Source organism: Salvelinus fontinalis, unplaced genomic scaffold (assembly GCF_029448725.1).
Source record: "Salvelinus fontinalis isolate EN_2023a unplaced genomic scaffold, ASM2944872v1 scaffold_0769, whole genome shotgun sequence".
Taxonomy (NCBI): domain Eukaryota; kingdom Metazoa; phylum Chordata; class Actinopteri; order Salmoniformes; family Salmonidae; genus Salvelinus; species Salvelinus fontinalis.
Window position 1 is genome coordinate 53541 of NW_026600978.1, and position 21460 is coordinate 75000.

Genomic DNA, 21460 nt, shown 5'->3' on the forward strand with positions numbered 1-21460 from the left:
CAATTCTACTACTATTATTATGTCGTTAGTTATGCAATACTGTAATCACAACTGTAATCCTGAGATTAACACTTATTTCAGAACATGGACCTACTGTATAAGGGTGTGCTGCTGTTTATTCGTTTGGGAGAAGAAGAGATAATTACATCCAAACTCTGCACATAAATCTTACCTTATATCAGTTTTCAGCAGGACTCCAGTTGTGGAAGGACTCGGATGAGAAAAGGATACTGTATTCTAATCGTTGTGTAAATTGCCTTATACAATTTCGATGTTGTGGCTTTACGCAAGCACTTGTGTAAGTGGTTATCCAATCAGGGTGGAACGAATACTTTTAATATTCAGCGGTTCGACCAATGACTTGTCTTTTTTCAACAGAACTACAACTACCAGCATTGATTTTAGTATTACGTCATATACATGCGACAGTATGTTTTTTCCCCTTCTTAAACTAAACATCCGGCGGTTTGTTGTTCGGTTGATATCTAGCCAAGTGATAAACTACAGATTAAGGTATTTTACTAATGCTTATACGTTTAAGATTTTAAGAAAATAATTGTATAGAATGTCTTGCTCTACAGTGCATTATGTGTTAGGTGTATTCGGGTTATTACTAGTTAAACTGGATGCATACTGCTGCATAACGCAGCCAAGTCTAAATTATCACTCAAACACCCCGTTACTGATAACGAATTAGCAGAGAATGTAGTTAACCAGTTTGGACTTGTTTTTAATTTAGTACAGTATAGTTGTGTAAGATTTGTACATACAGTTTGAATGGTTCTAAGTACCATGGCGCATGCGTGCTAGCTATTAAATGACGGAGGCTGCTTATGCGACTTAACTAAAGAGATTTGGAGAGAGGGGCCTAGCTACTCAATGAACCTTTCATAGGTATAATGGGTGCCATTTGGGATGAATCCTTAATGATTTGTTCCTCCTCCTTTCTCTTCCATGTAGGACAGTTGTATGGTGATGGAGGGGGAACAACCTCAAGAGGACTGCGCCCAACCCCAGCCCTCCGCGTCCTGCTCCAAGAAGCCAGACAAGCCCCTCAACCAGCCCAAGAAGAAGCAGGACGGCCCCAAAGATAAGGCCCAAACCCAGGGAGACGGCAAACCAAAGCCCAGGCCTCGCTACACGGACAAGGCCCGAAAGAATGCCAAGAACAAAAAGGACAAAGGAGGGAAGATGGGAGGAGAGGGGAATGGAGTCCTAAACGGTGAGGCCAAACTGGAGGAGACGGTAGAAGAAGGAGGAGGCGACGCGGGGCCACAGAATGACGGACAGGCTGCTACAGCCAACCAGGGAGGAGATGGAGATGTGGGTTCGCGACTGGAGACGGGGAGCAAGAGTTCTCTGTCTGAGAGAGAAGGGGGATCCCGGGAGGGGATAGAGTCAGGCCCTCAGGAAGAGGAGGAGGAGGAGGAGAGCTGGGATGCTCTCTTTGATGACGAAGGAGAGTGTTTGGACCCCCATGTGCTAGAGGAGGTGAGGCTGCCTGTCTGTATGTCTATTTGAGGAGGTGAGTCTGTCTACCTGTGTCTGTCCCTGTCTGTCAGGAGGTGAGTCTCTCTCTCTGTCTGCATCCCTAGAATACTGCTATAACACTCAGTGTATGTCTGCTACACGTTTGCTACTTATTAGTGGTACTATCGCTGCAATGCTGTTATTTACACATCTACTGTCCTGTCTATAGTTGGAAATCGTTAGGAGACTAGTAAGCAAAATTACTCTCTCACCCTCTCACTTTCTCACTCTCTCTCTCACCCTCACCCTCTCTTTCGCTCACCCTATCTCTCACTCACCCTCTCTTTCTCTCTCTCGCTCACCCTCTCTCTCGCTCACCCTCTCTCTTTCGCTCACCCTCTCTCTCTCGCTCACCCTCTCTCTCGCTCACCCTCTCTCTCGCTCACCCTCTCTCTCGCTCACCCTCTGTCTCGCTCACCCTCTGTCTCGCTCACCCTCTGTCTCGCTCACCCTCTGTCTCGCTCACCCTCTGTCTCGCTCACCCTCTCTCTCGTTCACCCTCACCCTCACTCTCTCTCTGTCTCGCTCACCTCTCTGCCCCCCTCTCTCTCAGCTGGCCATAAAGCAGGGCAGGAAGAAGCGGCCGGTGCAGGAGGCCAGGTTTGACTACTACAGCTTGGATCAGGAGAGAGAGGGGGACGATGACACTGAGCTCAGGGAGGATGAGCTGTCTAACATCATAGAAATCTACGACTTCCCCACAGAGTTTAAGACTGAAGACCTGGTCAAATCCTTCCAGGCCTACCAGTACGTACCAGCCTTTACTGTCTTTTTACAAGTCCTGAGGTTCAGTAAAATCTCATTCCACCCTAGTTCCTATCAATACACAGCGACGTTCCGTCTCGTCGAGGGGTAGCCGACGCTCCGTCTCGTCGAGGGGCAGCCGACGTTCCTTCTCGTCGAGGGGCAGCCGAAGCTCCGTCTCGTCGAGGGGCAGCCGACGTTCTGTCTCGTCGAGGGGCAGCCGAAGCTCCGTCTCGTCGAGGGGTAGCCGAAGCTCCGTCTCGTCGAGGGGCAGCCGAAGCTCCGTCTCGTCGAGGGGTAGCCGAAGCTCCGTCTCGTCGAGGGGCAGCCGAAGCTCCGTCTCGTCGAGGGGCAGCCGAAGCTCCGTCTCGTCGAGGGGCAGCCGAAGCTCCGTCTCGTCGAGGGGCAGCCGACGCTCCGCCTACAGTATGTGGTGGTGATGAGATGCTGAAGCTGTTTTTGTGTGTGTGTGTGTGTGTGTGTGTGTGTAGGCAGAGAGGCTTCGACATCCAGTTTGTGGACGATACACACGCCCTGGCTCTCTTCAACAGCCCCATAGCAGGTGAGTCACACAGCTTTTATAAAGGAAAGGAAAAGCCATAGACTCTGGTAGCTCTCTCCGACACAATCATTTATTCACACACCTCATCACAGGTGAGCTACACCTGACCACAGGGGAGGGATACAGCTGAACATGTTTCATACACAGCGTGTCTCTCTTCTGTCAAACTTTACTGAACGTGTTTGGATGGTCAAATGAAGTAGTGGTCAACGTGTTTTAATAGTGGAGCTGACTTAGCTGTCTTCTCAGTCAACACTCAAGTCAACATCTGAGCTAAACATTTAGCAACTGAACTCTCTCTCTTTGTGTGTCTGTGTGTGTGTGTGTGTGTGTGTGTGTGTGTGTGTGTGTGTGTGTGTGTGTGTGTGTGTGTGTGTGTGTGTGTGTGTGTGTGTGTGTGTGTGTGTGTGTGTGTGTGTGTGTGTGTGTGTGTGTGTGTGTGTGTGTGTGTGTGTCAGCTCGGGAGGCTCTGAGGACCAAGCACCCGCTGTTGAAGGTCAGGTCTCTGGCTAAAGCCTCCGTCACCACCAGGGCCAAGGCTCGCAGCTGCTCAGGTACTGACTATCCTCTCTTTCATTCATCTGTCCATCCTTTCCTTTATCCTCCATCATCTGACTCCTTTTTTTATTTCTGGAACTCCTTCATTTTTGACCTGTTCTCTCTTCGTCTGTCTGTCTGTCTGTCTCCTGTATTCTCTCTCTCATATTTCCTGTATTCTCTCTCTCATTTCTCCTGTATTCTCTCTCTCATTTCTCCTGTATTCTCTCTCTCTCTCATTTCTCCTGTATTCTCTCTCTCTCTCTCTCATTTCTCCTGTATTCTCTCTCTCTCTCATTTCTCCTGTATTCTCTCTCTCTCTCATTTCTCCTGTATTCTCTCTCTCTCTCATTTATCCTGTATTCTCTCTCTCTCTCATTTCTCCTGTATTCTCTCTCTCTCTCATTTCTCCTGTATTCTCTCTCTCTCTCATTTCTCCTGTTCTCTCTCCTTCACCCCATTTCATTCTCTTCCTTGATTGCTTGTCACCTGTTGTGTATTCTTTGTCCTTCTTCCTTGCTTTCTTTTACTTTCTTTGCCCCCCCCCTTTCTCTTTCATTCCCTCAACACTCTCCCCCTCTCCTCCAGACTACCTGCTCCCTACTAAGGAGCGTCCCCAGACCAGTGCAGTGTTGGCCCGCAGGCTGGTGATGGGGGCGCTGGGTGTCAAGAGTCCCCAGAGCAAAGAGCACCGTGAAGCAGAGAGAAAAAAACTGCAAGATGCCAAAGGTACGTGATTTAAAGGGGCAATCAGGAATTCAAGAAATAATAACAACAGAGGTGACCCCGCCACTTGTTTTAGTAAACGGCTGAGGGATGGGGCTTGAGAAATGTAACCACTCTCCAATTCATAGACAGCTATTTATGCAAGGACTGTCCATCCATGACATCGGACTGATCGTTTTAACTATCCGTGACATCGGACTGATCGTTTTAACCATCCGTGACATCGGACTGATCGTTTTAACCATCCGTGACATCGGACTGATCGTTTTAACCATCCGTGACATCGGACTGATCGTTTTAACCATCCGTGACATCGGACTGATCGTTTTAACCATCCGTGACATCGGACTGATCGTTTTAACCATCCGTGACATCGGACTGATCGTTTTAACCATATTTTGAAGCATTACGGTGCATTCAGAAAGTATTCAGATCCCTTGACTTTTTCAACATTTTGTTACGTTACAGCCTTTTTCTAAAATGTGTATAAATAAAAACAAAAAATCATCAATTTATTCAATTTGCAAAAATGTAAAAAAAAATTGCATTGTAATTATGGGGTGTTGTTTATAGATCTATTTTTTTTAAACTCTTTTAGAATAAGGGGTTTTGATGGGGTACGACCAATGATGGGGGTAACCCTGGGTGACTGACAGGGGGTGCTGTTTGGAAGCCACTGCAAAGCCGTCTTGGTACTCCTGCATTGTAAAAATATATATATATTGGAAGCTATGGAAATGCATTTATTAATGTCTACATTAGTTTCTGACAAGCAGAATCTATTACAGAAACCTTAATGCATACCTTTAAATTAGATTATTCAAACAGGAACATAAAAATAATAGAATAAAAATGTTTTTTAGATTAGTGTACTAATCTTTCTGTCCCTAATATAGCAACAAAATATTTAAATACGTGTAATTTTGTCCTTGAAAACATTTAATTAAAATATTGTAGAATTCCATTCATTCCTATGGAGGACTGATCCCTCTGGGAATTCCATTCATTCCTATGGAGGACTGATCCCTCTGGGGAGGGCCAACATGGCCGCCCGGGGGCTTCAAAGCAAGTAGTTAGCCAACACATAGCGTCAGCAATTCAGGGTTTATATACATCATTGAAGTAAGCTGTCGTAGAGTGTTGCTACCACTAGGGGGTGGTGTTCTATCAGTGATGTCTTTTCAGGACCATGAACCCAAAGAAGAGTCTCAGCCTCAGAGAGACTGAGGACAATGCTCTCTAGTGTTCTATAAACACACACACACTGCACGTCGTCCTGGAAATAGCTGCCAGTCATGTTGTTTTAAGTGTAGCCTTTCTTCCAAAGACCAGCTATTGGGGGGAAAGTAGTGTCCTGACGAGATACAAATATAGAACAGATTGTCAGGAAGAACTGACAACTATAGATGTTCGCTGGTGGTGACCTCTTCTTTCACTGAGAGAGAGAGGAGACGTGTGTGTGTGTGTGTGTGTGTGTGTGTGTGTGTGTGTGTGTGTGTGTGTGTGTGTGTGTGTGTGTGTGTGTGTGTGTGTGTGTGTGTGTGTGTGTGTGTGTGTGTGTGTGTGTGTGTGAGTCCTGAGAGGTTTGGTTTCTGGTTAGACAGCTGACACACACACTCTCCCGTCTCTCTAGCTAAAAGTTTCCTTGAGTTCTCCTCACGCCCTGTGTTGCCGGGCAGAACCTCTACTCTATAATTTCCCTGGTGTTATTTCCCCTCCCAGAGGATTTATAAGTGGACACATTCAGCCAGGAGGACCAGTCACTCTGGTGTTATTTCCCCTCCCAGAGGATTTATAAGTGGACACATCCAGCCAGGAGGACCAGTCTCTCTGGTGTTATTTCCCCTCCTAGAGGATTTATAAGTGGACACATTCAGCCTGGAGGACCAATCTCTCTGGTGTTATTTCCCCTCCCAGAGGATTTATAAGTGGACACATTCAGTCAGGAGGACCAGTCTCTCTGGTGTTATTTCCCCTCCCAGAGGATTTATAAGTGGACACATCCAGCCAGGAGGACCAGTCTCTCTGGTGCAGTTGGCACCTACTACCAAAGTCACTTAAATATGTTGTCTTGCCCATTCACCCTCTGAATGACACACAAACACAATCCATGTCTCAAAGCTTAGGTTACAGAAGGATTTCTGTCTCCTCCCCTTCATCTACACTGAAGTGGATTTAACAAGTGGCACCAATAAGGGAGTAGACATTCACCTGGTCGGGAGGGAGACAGACGGGTGGCTGCTTATGGAACTGACTTTGTTTTCTGGCCTGGATAACTCTTCTGTTCTCAGGTGAACAGGTCGATATGTGATCATAGACATTATGTGTCTGTGTGAAGCTCTGTTTAGATTGTTCTAGATAACTAGCGCTCCCTCCCCCTGGTGCCCAGGGAGCACAACACATTGAAAATATCTCTTTTCAACCCCTAAAATACGTATTTTCAACCAAAAAAGACATATTTTCAACCAAAAAATACATATTTTCAACCCCAAAAAGATATTATTATAAGGTGGGATGTGCTTTTTATACAGTAACATCCTGTAATCATATACAGTCATCTATGATTCATACAGTAGACGTCATCATATAAGTTGTATATTCTATGTGTACTTCAGTGTGGTGATTAGATTCATTAGGATCCCCGTTAGCCGACACCAATGGAGACGACTAGTCTTACTGGGGTCGGACACATCATGAAAAATACATTACAGACAAAAAACGACTTTACAGTTGACATTTAAAGACATGAACATGGCCTGTGTGTCTGTCAGTTACACACCTGTTACCATGGAGATGTGGAGCTGTTGTCTCTGCTGACTTAAAGGTTATACATGGAACATTTCATCTTGTAACTAGCGTCTAATGTACATGACGTACCAGAACCAGCAAAGGAATACAACTCCACGAGAGAGAAACATGACATACCAGAACCAGCAGAGGAATACAAGTCCACGAGAGAGAAACATGACATACCAGAACCAGCAAAGGAATACAACTCCACGAGAGAGAAACATGACATACCAGAACCAGCAAAGGAATACAACTCCACGAGAGAGAAACATGACATACCAGAACCAGCAAAGGAATACAACTCCACGAGAAACATGACATACCAGAACCAGCAAAGGAATACAACTCCACGAGAGAGAGACATGACATACCAGAACCAGCAAAGGAATACAACTCCACGAGAGAGAAACATGACATACCAGAACCAGCAAAGGAATACAACTCCACGAGAGAGAAACATGACATACCAGAACCAGCAAAGGAATACAACTCCACGAGAGAGAAACATGACATACCAGAACCAGCAGAGGAATACAACTCCACGAGAAACATGACATACCAGAACCAGCAGAGGAATACAACTCCACGAGAGAGAAACATGACATACCAGAACCAGCAGAGGAATACAACTCCACGAGAAACATGACATACCAGTACCAGCTGTCGTGTCTTTGGTATCGTTAAATTGAAGATTTATAGTTTTTATCATAGATTCCTATAATTAGGGATTACGCGACCACTTGAGTAATAGCGTAACTAATTAACTATGAATTCGAGTGCACCAGGGAAAGTTATTAGATTACAAGGTTATTATTTCCCAATATAACCTTTCAGATATTTTAATATCTGATCAATAGTCCTCTCATTAATGATTCATTTACTCTACCTTACGTCAGTCTCATTCCAAACGTCGTAAATCGCTGATCTGCACGAACCCAGTCTTCACTATGAGTCATCCATACATCAATTGTCTTAAATCATTTATTTATTACTAACTAATTAATTCACAGAAATGCATAAACAAACAAACTTAAAATAGTTACATGAAATGGTGGAAGGAATATGCCCTAGTGGGCTAAACCGGCATGGCGGCTGTTAGACAAAGGGAAAGTTGCGTTCGACTAAGAATTCACTACAGAGTCCATAATTATAACAATTGACATGCTAATCCTTACACATGAACGCTCACTCATTCGGGAACAATTGCAATCAATATATATATAGTTACGTCCAGTGTGTGTGTCCTTGGTCGTTGGAGAGAAGTTCGTTTTGGTAGTGGAATGTTCAGAATGTCATTCGTAATAGAATGGATGTTTCGGCGGTTGTCTTTCTTCGCGTTCAATGATACCGAATTCCTAGCTGCAGACTAGAAGTCAATATCAAAGACTTGTTATGATTCGTATAAGAGTTTTAACCACGTGGGATGGTTAAAAGATTCAGCAGTCTGTTCTCAAACCTTTGTCCTCTCGTGATTGAGAGAAACATGGTCTGGGGTAATTTCTTAAGAGTTGGCTTTTATTCAGATAGCAGAGAGGGGTGGTCCCATGGTCTCTGACCCAACTGGCTCAGGGGCGGTCCTTGGATTTAGTTCAAATACAACCGGGAGTTGTATTTTCCTTAATTAAACAGTTCAAAATCATATTACACAATTATACAAACAGTATCATACTCACTCATTCATTTTATACAACAAACAGATGTTAACCTCATATCTGAGGTTATTATATAAACAGCGGTATGGTAATGTGGTCCCACAGTCTCTCCTGAGTTTCTCACATGGTGACCAATGGACATGTTAATAGCTGGACTCCCCACCGGCCTTTAATACTTTTTCCGGAACATGAAATCTGTTCGTACCTCAAGTTCTGTGAGGTGGAAGAGAATTCCTTTGTCCTGAAAGTTTACCCTCTCTCTTAATACTGTTTAGCCATGAGGAGATCCTCAGGAATTTACAACGTCTCTCTGTGATCACAGCATGGGTTGAAGGAGCAAAGGGGGAGGCAGGGAGAGGGGGATGGGGTTTGCTATACCCACGCAGGCAACGTCATGACACAGCAAAGGAATACAACTCCACGAGAAACATGACATACCAGTACCAGCAAAGGAATACAACTCCACGAGAAACATGACATACCAGAACCAGCAAAGGAATACAACTCCACGAGAAACATGACATACCAGAACCAGCAGAGGAATACAACTCCACGAGAGAGAAACATGACATACCAGAACCAGCAAAGGAATACAACTCCACGAGAGAAACATGACATACCAGAACCAGCAAAGGAATACAACTCCACGAGAGAGAAACATGACATACCAGAACCAGCAAAGGAATACAACTCCACCGAGAGAGAAACATGACATACCAGAACCAGCAAAGGAATACAACTCCACCGAGAGAGAAACATGACATACCAGAACCAGCAGAGGAATACAACTCCACGAGAAACATGACATACCAGAACCAGCAAAGGAATACAACTCCACGAGAGAGAAACATGACATACCAGAACCAGCAAAGGAATACAACTCCACGAGAGAGAAACATGACATACCAGAACCAGCAAAGGAATACAACTCCACGAGAGAGAAACATGACATACCAGAACCAGCAAAGGAATACAACTCCACGAGAAACATGACATACCAGAACCAGCAAAGGAATACAACTCCACGAGAAACATGACGTACCAGAACCAGCAAAGGAATACAACTCCACGAGAGAGAAACATGACGTACCAGAACCAGCAGAGGAATACAACTCCACGAGAGAGAAACATGACGTACCAGAACCAGCAGAGGAATACAACTCCACGAGAGAGAAACATGACATACCAGAACCAGCAAAGGAATACAACTCCACGAGAGAGAAACATGACATACCAGAACCAGCAGAGGAATACAACTCCACGAGAGAGAAACATGACATACCAGAACCAGCAAAGGAATACAACTCCACGAGAAACATGACATACCAGTACCAGCAAAGGAATACAACTCCACGAGAAACATGACATACCAGAACCAGCAAAGGAATACAACTCCACGAGAAACATGACGTACCAGAACCAGCAAAGGAATACAACTCCACGAGAGAGAAACATGACATACCAGAACCAGCAAAGGAATACAACTCCACGAGAGAGAAACATGACATACCAGAACCAGCAAAGGAATACAACTCCACGAGAAACATGACGTACCAGAACCAGCAAAGGAATACAACTCCACGAGAGAGAAACATGACATACCAGAACCAGCAAAGGAATACAACTCCACGAGAGAGAAACATGACATACCAGAACCAGCAAAGGAATACAACTCCACGAGAGAGAAACATGACATACCAGAACCAGCAAAGGAATACAACTCCACGAGAGAGAAACATACTTTTCCAACGCTTGCGAATGTAGATATTTTTTTACCGCGACTAGCCAGTCTGGCTGTTATGTTTCTTGTTTAAGACAAAAACATCAGCAACACGTTTCTTCACGTCCGTGCGACAGATGTGTTTTGGATAATGATACGGGAAGAGGCAGTGCTGAGCCTTTTGGAACTTCTCTAAGTGTCTTTCACAAAACCGTGAAGAAACGATGGCTAATATATTACATGTTGCTCCTTTAAAGTGGAACTAGTCTTTGTCTTTATGATAGTATTGACTACTACTAGTAGTATTGATCTGCTCTCCTATCAACCTGTCTGTCCTGTCTTTCAGAGCAGAAGCGTCTGGCAGCTAAACAGAGAGACGACGCCTGGGAAGGGAAAGCCTGACGGAGAGGAACCACTTCCTGGCTTCTGCCCTCCATCCCATCCTCCCTTCACCGTAGGGACTAGACACACCTCTGTTCCCTCTGTCCTCCATCCCATCCTCCCTTCACCGTAGGGACTAGACACACCTCTGTTCCCTCTGTCCTCCATCCCATCCTCCCTTCACCGTAGGGACTAGACACACCTCTGTTCCCTCTGTCCTCCATCCCATCCTCCCTTCACCGTAGGGACTAGACACACCTCTGTCCCCCCCCCCCCCCCCCCCCCCCCCACTGAAGCCACACTGGACTGAACAGAACTGAACTCAGCCAAAGCCCAGAGTTTGTTGGCAGAAGTTTTTCTCTTGAAACCTGGTCAGCTTTAGATTAATCATCACTACTAACATTGATAACAGAGTCATATGGAGGTTAGGGGGTCATATGGAGGTTAGGGGGTCATATGGAGGTTAGGGGTCATATGGAGGTTAGGGGTCATATGGAGGTTAGGGGTCATATGGAGGTTAGTGGTCATATGGAGGTTAGGGGTCATATGGAGGTTAGGGGTCATATGGAGGTTAGGGGGTCATATGGAGGTTAGGGGTCATATGGAGGTTAGGGGGTCATATGGAGGTTAGGGGGTCATATGGAGGTTAGGGGGTCATATGGAGGTTAGGGGGTCATATGGAGGTTAGGGGTCATATGGAGGTTAGGGGGTCATATGGAGGTTAGGGGTCATATGGGGTCTACCTGAACGCTTGTTTTGGATTTCCGTTTCAAAATGTTTTGCTACGGTGTGCACTAATGAATACAACCCTGGTCCATACAACGTAAAGGGGGGAGAATCTAGTATGTGTTCAGAGGCTCCCATGCAGAGTAGCCAGGGTTATTATGGATGAGCGTATTGTACAGGGATGTGTTGCGGGGTTTTGCACCCGCCCAGCACTAAAACACCTGCTGTGCTGATTCAACTAATTCATGAAGAATAGTTTCATGTGTTTTTTTAGTGGTGGGCTGGAACAAAACCCTGCACACATACAGCACACTGTTGGCCCTGTGTAAGATGTGATGTTGTCCATAACCACCAGCGGATGCTAGACAGGACAGTTAAACAGTAAGGTGATGTACCCTCCAGGGTTGGGGTCAGTCCCATTTAGATTCCAGTCAGTTCAGAAACTGAATCGCATTCCAATTCCACATGATCCTCATTGAAAAGCATTGAGGAGAGGTGGAATTGGAATTTCGCTGTACTTCCTGAATTGACAGGAATTCAAATGAAACTGACCCCAACCCTGATACCCTCCTATTCTGTTTTTATTTACTTTTTATATTGTTTTATTACCAGCTGATGGGGATGAGCTAATTATGACCTAATTTATGTTACATGTATTAATCTTATAAAAAAATAATCTCAGTCAGGAAGTGTATCTTGAATCATCCTCCCCCAGTTTCTGCTCGTGTTAAAGCACACTGTTTAGGGGCAGTGTGTCAAGCGTCTGAGTAGGAGAGCTGATCTAGGACCAGGACCCAACCTGTCCATATAATCTTATTCATTGTGTTCTAAAAGGCAAAACTGATCCTAGATCAACACTTGTACCCTGAGACGAATGAGACATCGGGGCCCAGCTATCTAACGGCTTAATAATGACGAGAGAGGACCCATACACCAAATAACATTATGATGACGTCTCCGTTGCACCCTAACGTTTGTAAAAATGTTTTTGTAAAAACAATGTATTTTCTTTTCCTATTGTTCAGTGAACAGGGTTTGTCACTGTTTTTCTCTTATTGGTGGTTTAATAAATCATTTTTAAACTCTTCGTCCTGCTTCTCTCTCTCTCCGCCCTGCCTCTCTCTCTCTCTCCGCCCTGCCTCTCTCTCTCTCCGCCCTGCCTCTCTCTCTCTCTCCGCCCTGCCTCTCTCTCTCTCCGCCCTGCCTCTCTCTCTCTCCGCCCTGCCTCTCTCTCTCCGCCCTGCCTCTCTCTCTCTCCGCCCTGCCTCTCTCTCTCCGCCCTGCCTCTCTCTCTCCGCCCTGCCTCTCTCTCTCTCCGCCCTGCCTCTCTCTCTCTCCGCCCTGCCTCTCTCTCTCTCCGCCCTGCCTCTCTCTCTCTCCGCCCTGCCTCTCTCTCTCTCCGCCCTGCCTCTCTCTCTCTCCGCCCTGCCTCTCTCTCTCTCCGCCCTGCCTCTCTCTCTCTCCGCCCTGCCCCTCTCTCTCTCCGCCCTGCCCCTCTCTCTCTCTGCCCTGCCTCTCTCTCTCTGCCCTGCCTCTCTCTCTCTCTCCGCCCTGCCTCTCTCTCTCTCTCTCCGCCCTGCCCCTCTCTCTCTCCGCCCTGCCCCTCTCTCTCTCTCTCTGCCCTGCCTCTCTCTCTCTCCGCCCTGCCTCTCTCTCTCTCTCTCCGCCCTGCCTCTCTCTCTCTCTCTCTCTCTCTCTCCGCCCTGCCTCTCTCTCTCTCTCCATCCTGCCTCTCTCTCTCCGCCCTGCCTCTCTCTCTCTCTCTCTCTCTCCGCCCTGCCTCTCTCTCTCTCTCTCTCTCTCCGCCCTGCCTCTCTCTCTCTCTCTCTCTCTCTCTCCGCCCTGCCTCTCTCTCTCTCTCCATCCTGCCTCTCTCTCTCCGCCCTGCCTCTCTCTCTCTCTCTCTCTCCGTCCTGCCTCTCTGCTTGTTGCCTCTCAATTTCAATTCAAGGGGCTTTATTGGCATGGGAAACATATGTTAACATTTGCAAAGCAAGTGAAGTAGATAATAAACGAAAGTGAAATTAACAATAATAAATTAACAGTAAACATTACACTCACATAAGATATGGGGTGTAGTTGCAATGGTGTTTGTTCTTCATTGGTTGCCCTTTTCTTGTGGCAACAGGTCACATCTGGGTTTGTTTTCGAATTCTTTGTGGATCTGTGTAATCTGAAGGAAATATGTGTCTCTAATATGGTCATACATTTGGCCATATTACTCGCTCCTTGCTGCCTCTCTCTCCTTGCTGCCTCTCGCTCCTTGCTGCCTCTCGCTCCTTGCTGCCTCTCTCTCGCTCCTTGCTGCCTCTCGCTCTCTCTCTCTTGCTCCTTGCTGCCTCTCTCTCTCCTTGCTGACTCTCTCTCGCTCCTTGCTGCCTCTCTCTCTCCTTGCTGCCTCTCTCTCCTTGCTGCCTCTCTCTCTCTCCTTGCTGCCTCTCTCTCGCTCCTTGCTGCCTCTCTCTCGCTCCTTGCTGCCTCTCTCTCGCTCCTTGCTGCCTGTCTCTCTCTCTCCTTGCTGCCTCTCTCTCTCTCTCCTTGCTGCCTGTCTGTTTGTGCGTATTTTATTGTTTGAGTTGGGAGCAATTCCATTCCAACTCCTGTCAACTCCTGTCATTGGTTGAACATTGCCCTTTAAAAGGTGCATAGATGAAAAAGCGCGATGGGATTGAATCCCAGCCCTATGGACCCCCGACAGTGACGCCGAGTCCGTCTGTAAGCCAGAAACACTATGGAAACTGAACAAGAGAATAAACATAGAACTGAAGAAAACAGCCACTATGACACACACTTGCACACCCACCCACTCACCCAGCCACCCACCCAGCCCTGCCATAGCGTGATGTGAGATCTGTGGTCAGACCATGATAATATCAGAGCTTTAGGCTTTATGAGGAGGTAACGTGCCACGGGGCTGCCAGCTTGGCAATCACACACTAGCCCCAATGTGCCAGTCTAACGGGCCCTCCAGGCGGGCTGCTTCGGGCTCGTCCCAATCCACACTTTCATCTTCAGTCTTGAGAACCACAGACACACATACGTGGTGGAGGTCTTTATAGGGAGAGATGCCAGCTGTCATGCCAACCCAATGCCCACGTGTCATGGTGTGGAGGTTGGTAGGTTGGAACACACAGTAGTTACCAAGCAACCGTTTAACCACAGTGTCAACCATGTGTTTAAGACTGGAGGGAGGAAGAGGACGACTAGTCCCAAATGTCACCCTATTCCCTATGGTGTGCGCTACCTTTGACTAGTGCCCATATAGTGTAGTGCGCGGAGTCATGACGTTTCTGGTGAGAGATCCCTAATACTGCTAAGATGAGGATTTATGTATGTAAATTGTAATGTATTTTATCTGTAATGTCTTTTTTCGTTGTGTCGGACCCCAGTAAGACTAGCTGTCGCCATGGTGATCCTAATCAATCACCTCGAAGAGAAAAGGAGAGGGAATAGGAGGAGGAGGAGGTGATGGGGGACGGGAAGAGGAAGACTGGGAGGAGAGGGAATAGGAGGAGGAGGAGGTGATGGGGGACGGGAAGAGGAAGACTGGGAGGAGAGGGAATAGGAGGAGGAGGAGGTGATGGGGGACAGGAAGAGGAAGACTGGGAGGAGAGGGAATAGGAGGAGGAGGAGGTGATGGGGGACGGGAGAGGAAGACTGGGAGGAGAGGGAATAGGAGGAGGAGGAGGTGATGGGGGACAGGAAGAGGAAGACTGGGAGGAGAGGGAATAGGAGGAGGAGGAGGTGATGGGGGACAGGAAGAGGAAGACTGGGAGGAGAGGGAATAGGAGGAGGAGGAGGTGATGGGGGACAGGAAGAGGAAGACTGGGAGGAGAGGGAGGAGGAGGAGGTGATGGGGGACGGGAGAGGAAGACTGGGAGGAGAGGGAATAGGAGGAGGGAAAGAGAAAGCAATAGGAAGGAGAGGAGGTTGAATCGGACTCACGTTGCTCTGCCAGTCAATATCCTTTGTGATGCTTCTCCAATTAATGTAATGACCAGGGTCGTATTCATTAGTGCATAACGTTTTGCAACGGAAATCAACGATGTAGATTCCTCATTGGACAAGTTCAGTTTGCGCCTCACTATTTCGGTCTGTTTTCTTCCGTTTTGGTGCTGAATGAATATGAATCAGATCTGGGGCTTGTTGAATACACGGGAGGCCTGATGTGTATTCTTAGCCTCTGGCGGTTGTTTATTTGAATATGGCCTAAATAAGCCTTTTCTGACTACAGCATTTCAGCTATAGTTAGACACTGACTAAAACTTAAACACACTCATCTCAGCATGCCGCAGCTAAAATAAGCAGCATATTGAGTGCGTGCCCTAATTGGTTGAGTAAAAGCGGACAGGTCCCAGTGTGTCTGAGGTTGGAAACGGCAGTAAAGCCTCTATGTTCCCTAGGTTAGGATGGAGGTCAAGGCTCTATATCCACACGGCTCTTTTTGAACGAATGAAAGGTTTCTCACGGTTTATTATGAGGAGTTTAAATGTACATTTATATAGCTAATGATAGTATTAATCATCAAATGTTATACACTCAAATGACCAGGTACCAAAAGAGCCATTTCGTTTGGAAATCTGATGTTTATTGTTCTCCACCATTGCCAAGTATCAGGTGCACTACTTATTAGGTACAACCACTGTGCCTTCCAAATGGCACCCTATTCCCAAAACATAGTGCACTACTTTTAACCAGAGCCCTATGTGCAACGGTCCCAATATATCTACCTGTATGATGAGGTTCACTGGTGTTAAAACAGACTGATGACAGCAACTATAGGATTTATCGTAATAAAACATAAACAATACAAAACTAGCGTTGCAAAAACAAATAAAAAAATCTGGTAACTTTTCCAAAATTCCCGGTTGTAGGATTCCTATATTTCCCAGATTTCCTGCTTATTACTTCTTGATTCCAGGAATCTTCCAACCGGGGTTGCTGGAGAACCTGGGACTCGTGGGAAAGTTACCAGAATTTTGCAACCTTATGAAAAACACAACTACAAAAGGGACAAAACGTTTTAAGTCAAAAGTACATAATATTAAAGTATAAATTACAAACCTACAGGACAATACTCTAGAGAGGTCATATTAAACAACATTTGCAAAACATTACAATATAGATTTTTTTTAAAGGCTAAACGTTAGCACCATGAAAAATACTTGTCAATGTAATTTCCATATAACAAAAAACACACTTTTTTTTTTTTTTACAGCGAATACTGCATTTGTATTGCATAAATACTGCATTTGTGAAGTAGATATATGAAAGCACATGAAGGATAGTTTTTAAAGGAAGTAGGTGATCTGATTTGATGATGGATGGACAACAGGCAAGAGGACGAGAGAATCTACCAAGGCCCGGTTTCCCGAAAACATCTCAAGGATCCTACAGTTCTAAGATAAACTTAGCCTCAAGATGCTTTTGGGAAACCGGGCCCTGATCAATCACTAAGGCTGTGGCCCGACAGAAAGTTTGCGTGAGAAAACTATGGCTTGAGCCAATGGTTTTTCAATGGAGGGCATCCCGTTGATGGAAAATGGACTCCCGAGATGATTGTCTTTAGAAAGAAAACGTACAAGATGACGGCCTTTGTGCGTATGAAACTCCTCCAAAAATAGTTGACTTGAGTTGAACTTTTGACAGACAAAAACGGACAACAATAAATGCGAATCCAATTTCATACGTTTCCATGCGTCTGTTATACTATCTTATAAGATCATGACTGAGATTGAGAAGACAATAGACAACTTAAAGGTAGACTCAGCCATATAACATACACATACACAGATATAAACAGAATTCAAAATGTCTGCAAGCAGGAAGACACCCTTGTTGTTTACAAGGCCCTACTTCATAAACTTCCGTCTTATCTAACACCTGAGTTACTTAACCCGTTCACAGGCTTGGTTAACTCTTGAGGTTCCTCGAGTCTCCAGCAAGCTAGGTAAATCTGCTTTTCGTTTTTAATGCACCGTATTGCTGGAACAAAATACATTTCATCTTGATGTTCTGGTGCCGTTCGGGCAATTTAAACTATTGATTGAGGTTTTATTTGTGGATGAATGTAACAGTTCTGGGTGATTTGTGATGTTTTATTTGTGCTTCCCACGACTGTGTTCTTGTATTCTAATGTGTGTATACATATTTTGTGTTTAATGTGTATATTTATGTTGTATCATACAGGGCAGGGCGCATTTGGTAAAGAGCCTTAGGTCCTAATTTTTTGTGTGAAAATATATAACAATGCCATCTTACTGAGTGTACCTTTAAACAAGGTAGCTTTGCCCCATTGTCACTAAATAGGTACAACCATCTTATACAATATACACAGTTTGTGATTTGATGAACATACATGTAATACTCATTCATGTACCTTAGTGTAACCTTCCTACGTATCACAGGAGGCTGGTGAGGGGAGGACGGCTCATAATAGTGGCTGGAATGGAGTGAATGGAATGGTATTAAACACATGGAAACCACGTGTTTGATGTGTTCGATTCCATTCCATTTAATTCCGTTGCAGCCATTACTATCAGCCCATCCTCCTCAATTAAGATGCCACCAGCTTCCTGTGCTACATAACCATAGTATGTCTGAATCTTAGGGAACTACCTTGTTGTTTTTCCATCATTTCAAATCTGTAAATAACTCCATGTTGCCATGGTGACACCTGACACTTGACAGCTTGATACGGTCCGATTCCAACTGAGAAACGTGTCACAACTACCCATAAGTCCTGTATACGTCTCTGTCTATACTCTCTCAGAGATATGGTTAGCGATGGTGAAGGTGCGATGATTGCTTGACGTTCAGGTGATTCTTTCTTTGACCTTTTCAGAAACAATTCCCCCCTTCCCTCCCCTCTTCCTTCCTCCCCCCTCCCTCCCACAGTCCATTCCAACCCCGGCTTCCTGGTTCTCCTCCGGCTCCTCTCCCCTGATTGGGTGAGTTGAGATGAGCTGTGGTTCCGAAGCTCTGCCCTGAGAACTCCCATTGGTTGATTGGTTGTTCTGAAGTCTCTCATTCGTTATTCTGTTGTTCCGTTGGTTAGAGGAAGTTGTTGGTGATCTGACGCTGGTGCTCAAACAGATCCTCCACCTCTGGACTGTATGCATCACCTGAGAGAGAGAGAGAGAGAGAGAGGGAGAGGGAGGGAGGGAGGGAGGGAGAGGGAGAGGGAGGGAGGGAGGGAGGGAGAGTGAGAGGGAGGGAGGGAGGGAGGGAAGAGAGAGAGAGGGAGAGCGACAAATATTAGAATAACATTTTTGTGTGGATATGAAGTAGAAATAGATTGAAGTAGCGTAGTGAAGGAGGGATGGAACTCCTGTGGTTGGTCAGTGTGGGTAAACCCCCTCACCTGCGTGGCAGCCGAACATGAAGACGCGGCCTCCATCGTACTTGCAGCGGCAACGCATCACGTTGTTCTGGAAGTCTGACTCAGCCATGTCCAACGAGGGGTTCACTTCCACCTGCAGGGAGGGACAGAGGACAAAGGAAGGGTGGGAGGTGTCAGATGTGTGTGTGTGTGTGTGTGTTAGGTGTGTGTCAGGTGTGTGTTAGGTGTGTGTCAGGTGTGTGTGTGTGTGTGTCAGGTGTGTGTCAGATGTGTGTTTGTGTGTTAGTTGTGTGTGTCAGGTGTGTGTGTGTGTGCCAGGTGTGTGTGTGTGTGTGTGTGGCATAACGTGGGCGGTTACCGCTTGAGTTATAAGAGGAGGATGAAGTTGCCCCTAGATACTCAGTTCAGCTGGACTTTCCTCCCTGATGGTTTGGGTTTAGTGTTGGTAAACTGATCCTAGATCTGTGCCTATGGGAACTTCTATACGGAGTGGGTCTGTGGGACAGGGAGTAGGATGATGTTGTTCCTACACTGATCTAAGGTCAGTTTCGTGGTTGTCCTCCTAATGATAAGGTTGGGATTGGGGAAGAGTAAGCTGATCCTAGATCGGTGCATAAAAGGGCAACGTCGATACCCGATGTGTGGTTAGGAGACGATGACAACTATGTTTGGTTGAGCTAAAACTATCAGCCTATCATTAAGATGTAGTCATGGTAGGTTGGTTGGTATTGTTTTTCCATTCACTCTGTTTCCCATACATAAAAACATGCATGTGACTTTTCCAGCCTCATGAAAAACCAAACCGACAGCATAATTCCATAAAGCTGCACTCTTTCATTTTCTACACTCCATCTTTCCATAAAAAATAAACAAATGACAATAAATCATAAAAGTATTCATAATTATGAAACATGTTCATTTTGTTTTCTGGCTAATTTGTTTCAAGCTCTTTATGTATTTTCTCTTGGCAAGTTTAAAAGACCTATAAGCACATATTTTATATGGCCTGTTTAAAACAGAATCATATTGACTTGGCTATATGCCCTGTGTAAAACAGAATCATATTGACTTGGCCATAATACAAGCTCTTTTACAAGCGTTCAGGCAAAAATGTTAGACAGGTTATGAAGGTTCCTGCTAATATCATTGTGTTCTTCGCTGTTCCTAAGTGTGTGTGTGCCTGTGTGTGTGTGTGTGTGTGTGTGTGTGTGTGTGTGTGTGTGTGTGTGTGTGTGTGTGTGTGTGTGTGTGTGTGTGTGTGTGTGCCTGGGTGTGTGTGTGTGTGTGTGCCGGGGTGTGTGTGTGTGTGTGTGTGCCGGGGTGTGTGTGTGTGTGTCAGAGGCCAGCAGTGTTGGGTGACTGATTCCTAAATGACAGATGTCAGAGACCGTGACAGTGGGGTGGATGTCAGTCAGAGACCGTGACAGTGGGGTGGATGTCAGTCAGAGACCGTGACAGTGAGGTGGATGTCAGAGACCGTGACAGTGGGGTGGATGTCAGTCAGAGACCGTGACAGTGAGGTGGATGTCAGTCAGAGACTGTGACAGTGGGGTGGATGTCAGAGACCGTGACAGTGGGGTGGATGTCAGTCAGAGACCGTGACAGTGGGGTGGATGTCAATCAGAGACCGTGACAGTGGGGTGGATGTCAGTCAGAGACCGTGACAGTGGGGTGGATGTCAGTCAGAGACCGTGACAGTGGGGTGGATGTCAATCAGAGACCGTGACAGTGGGGTGGATGTCAGTCAGAGACCGTGACAGTGGGGTGGATGTCAGTCAGAGACCGTGACAGTGGGGTGGATGTCAGTCAGAGACCGTGACAGTGGGGTGGATGTCAATCAGAGACCGTGACAGTGGGGTGGATGTCAGAGACCGTGACAGTGGGGTGGATGTCAATCAGAGACCGTGACAGTGGGGTGGATGTCAATCAGAGACCGTGACAGTGGGGTGGATGTCAATCAGAGACCGTGACAGTGGGGTGGATGTCAGTCAGAGACCGTGACAGTGGGGTGGATGTCAGTCAGAGACCGTGACAGTGGGGTGGATGTCAGAGACCGTGACAGTGGGGTGGATGTCAGTCAGAGACCGTGACAGTGGGGTGGATGTCAGTCAGAGACCGTGACAGTGGGGTGGATGTCAATCAGAGACCGTGACAGTGGGGTGGATGTCAGAGACCGTGACAGTGGGGTGGATGTCAGTCAGAGATCGTGACAGTGGGGTGGATGTCAGAGACCGTGACAGTGGGGTGGATGTCAGAGACCGTGACAGTGGGGTGGATGTCAATCAGAGACCGTGACAGTGGGGTGGATGTCAGTCAGAGACCGTGACAGTGGGGTGGATGTCAGAGACCATGACAGTGGGGTGGATGTCAGAGACCGTGACAGTGGGGTGGATGTCAATCAGAGACCGTGACAGTGGGGTGGATGTCAATCAGAGACCGTGACAGTGGGGTGGATGTCAGTCGGAGACCGTGACAGTGGGGTCGATGTCAGTCAGAGACCGTGACAGTGGGGTGGATGTCAGGTAGAGACCGTGACAGTGGGGTGGATGTCAGAGACCGTGACAGTGGGGTGGATGTCAGGTAGAGACCGTGACAGTGGGGTGGATGTCAGGTAGAGACCGTGACAGTGGGGTGGATGTGCCTAAACATGGCCCCCGTCACCCCATAATTAAGTTAGCATAAAACAGGCACACACACACATACATACACGATTGCTTGCACACATAGACACTCAGATACACAGACACACA

At 46.4% G+C, this 21460-nt stretch overlaps 2 protein-coding genes across 4 annotated transcripts in view; one reads left to right on the plus strand and one right to left on the minus strand.

Annotated features, from left to right (window-relative positions):
- The first annotated feature begins 410 nt into the window (after window positions 1-410).
- Window positions 411-10921, plus strand: LOC129847306 (coiled-coil domain-containing protein R3HCC1L-like). Of its 3 annotated transcripts, none has more exons than XM_055915061.1 (7): window positions 411-513; window positions 961-1491; window positions 2084-2277; window positions 2766-2836; window positions 3295-3390; window positions 3962-4102; window positions 10608-10921. In XM_055915061.1, exons 2-7 carry the CDS (start codon window positions 970-972, stop codon window positions 10661-10663), a joined length of 1080 nt encoding a protein of 359 aa, XP_055771036.1. In that variant the 5' UTR covers window positions 411-513; window positions 961-969; the 3' UTR covers window positions 10664-10921. The 3 variants fall into 3 exon arrangements, with proteins under 3 accessions (XP_055771036.1, XP_055771034.1, XP_055771035.1); XM_055915059.1 differs by having other exon boundaries at window positions 966-1491; XM_055915060.1 differs by having other exon boundaries at window positions 966-1491; window positions 10613-10921.
- A 7485-nt stretch (window positions 10922-18406) lies between these two features.
- LOC129847309 (lysyl oxidase homolog 4-like) overlaps window positions 18407-21460 on the minus strand; it is a gene marked incomplete at its 5' end in the record, with an annotated part of 20100 nt that continues 17046 nt past the window's right edge. Inside the window, 2 exon segments of the mRNA XM_055915066.1 lie at window positions 18407-18492; window positions 18732-18843. Of these exon segments, the coding sequence (XP_055771041.1) occupies window positions 18422-18492; window positions 18732-18843 (183 nt within the window).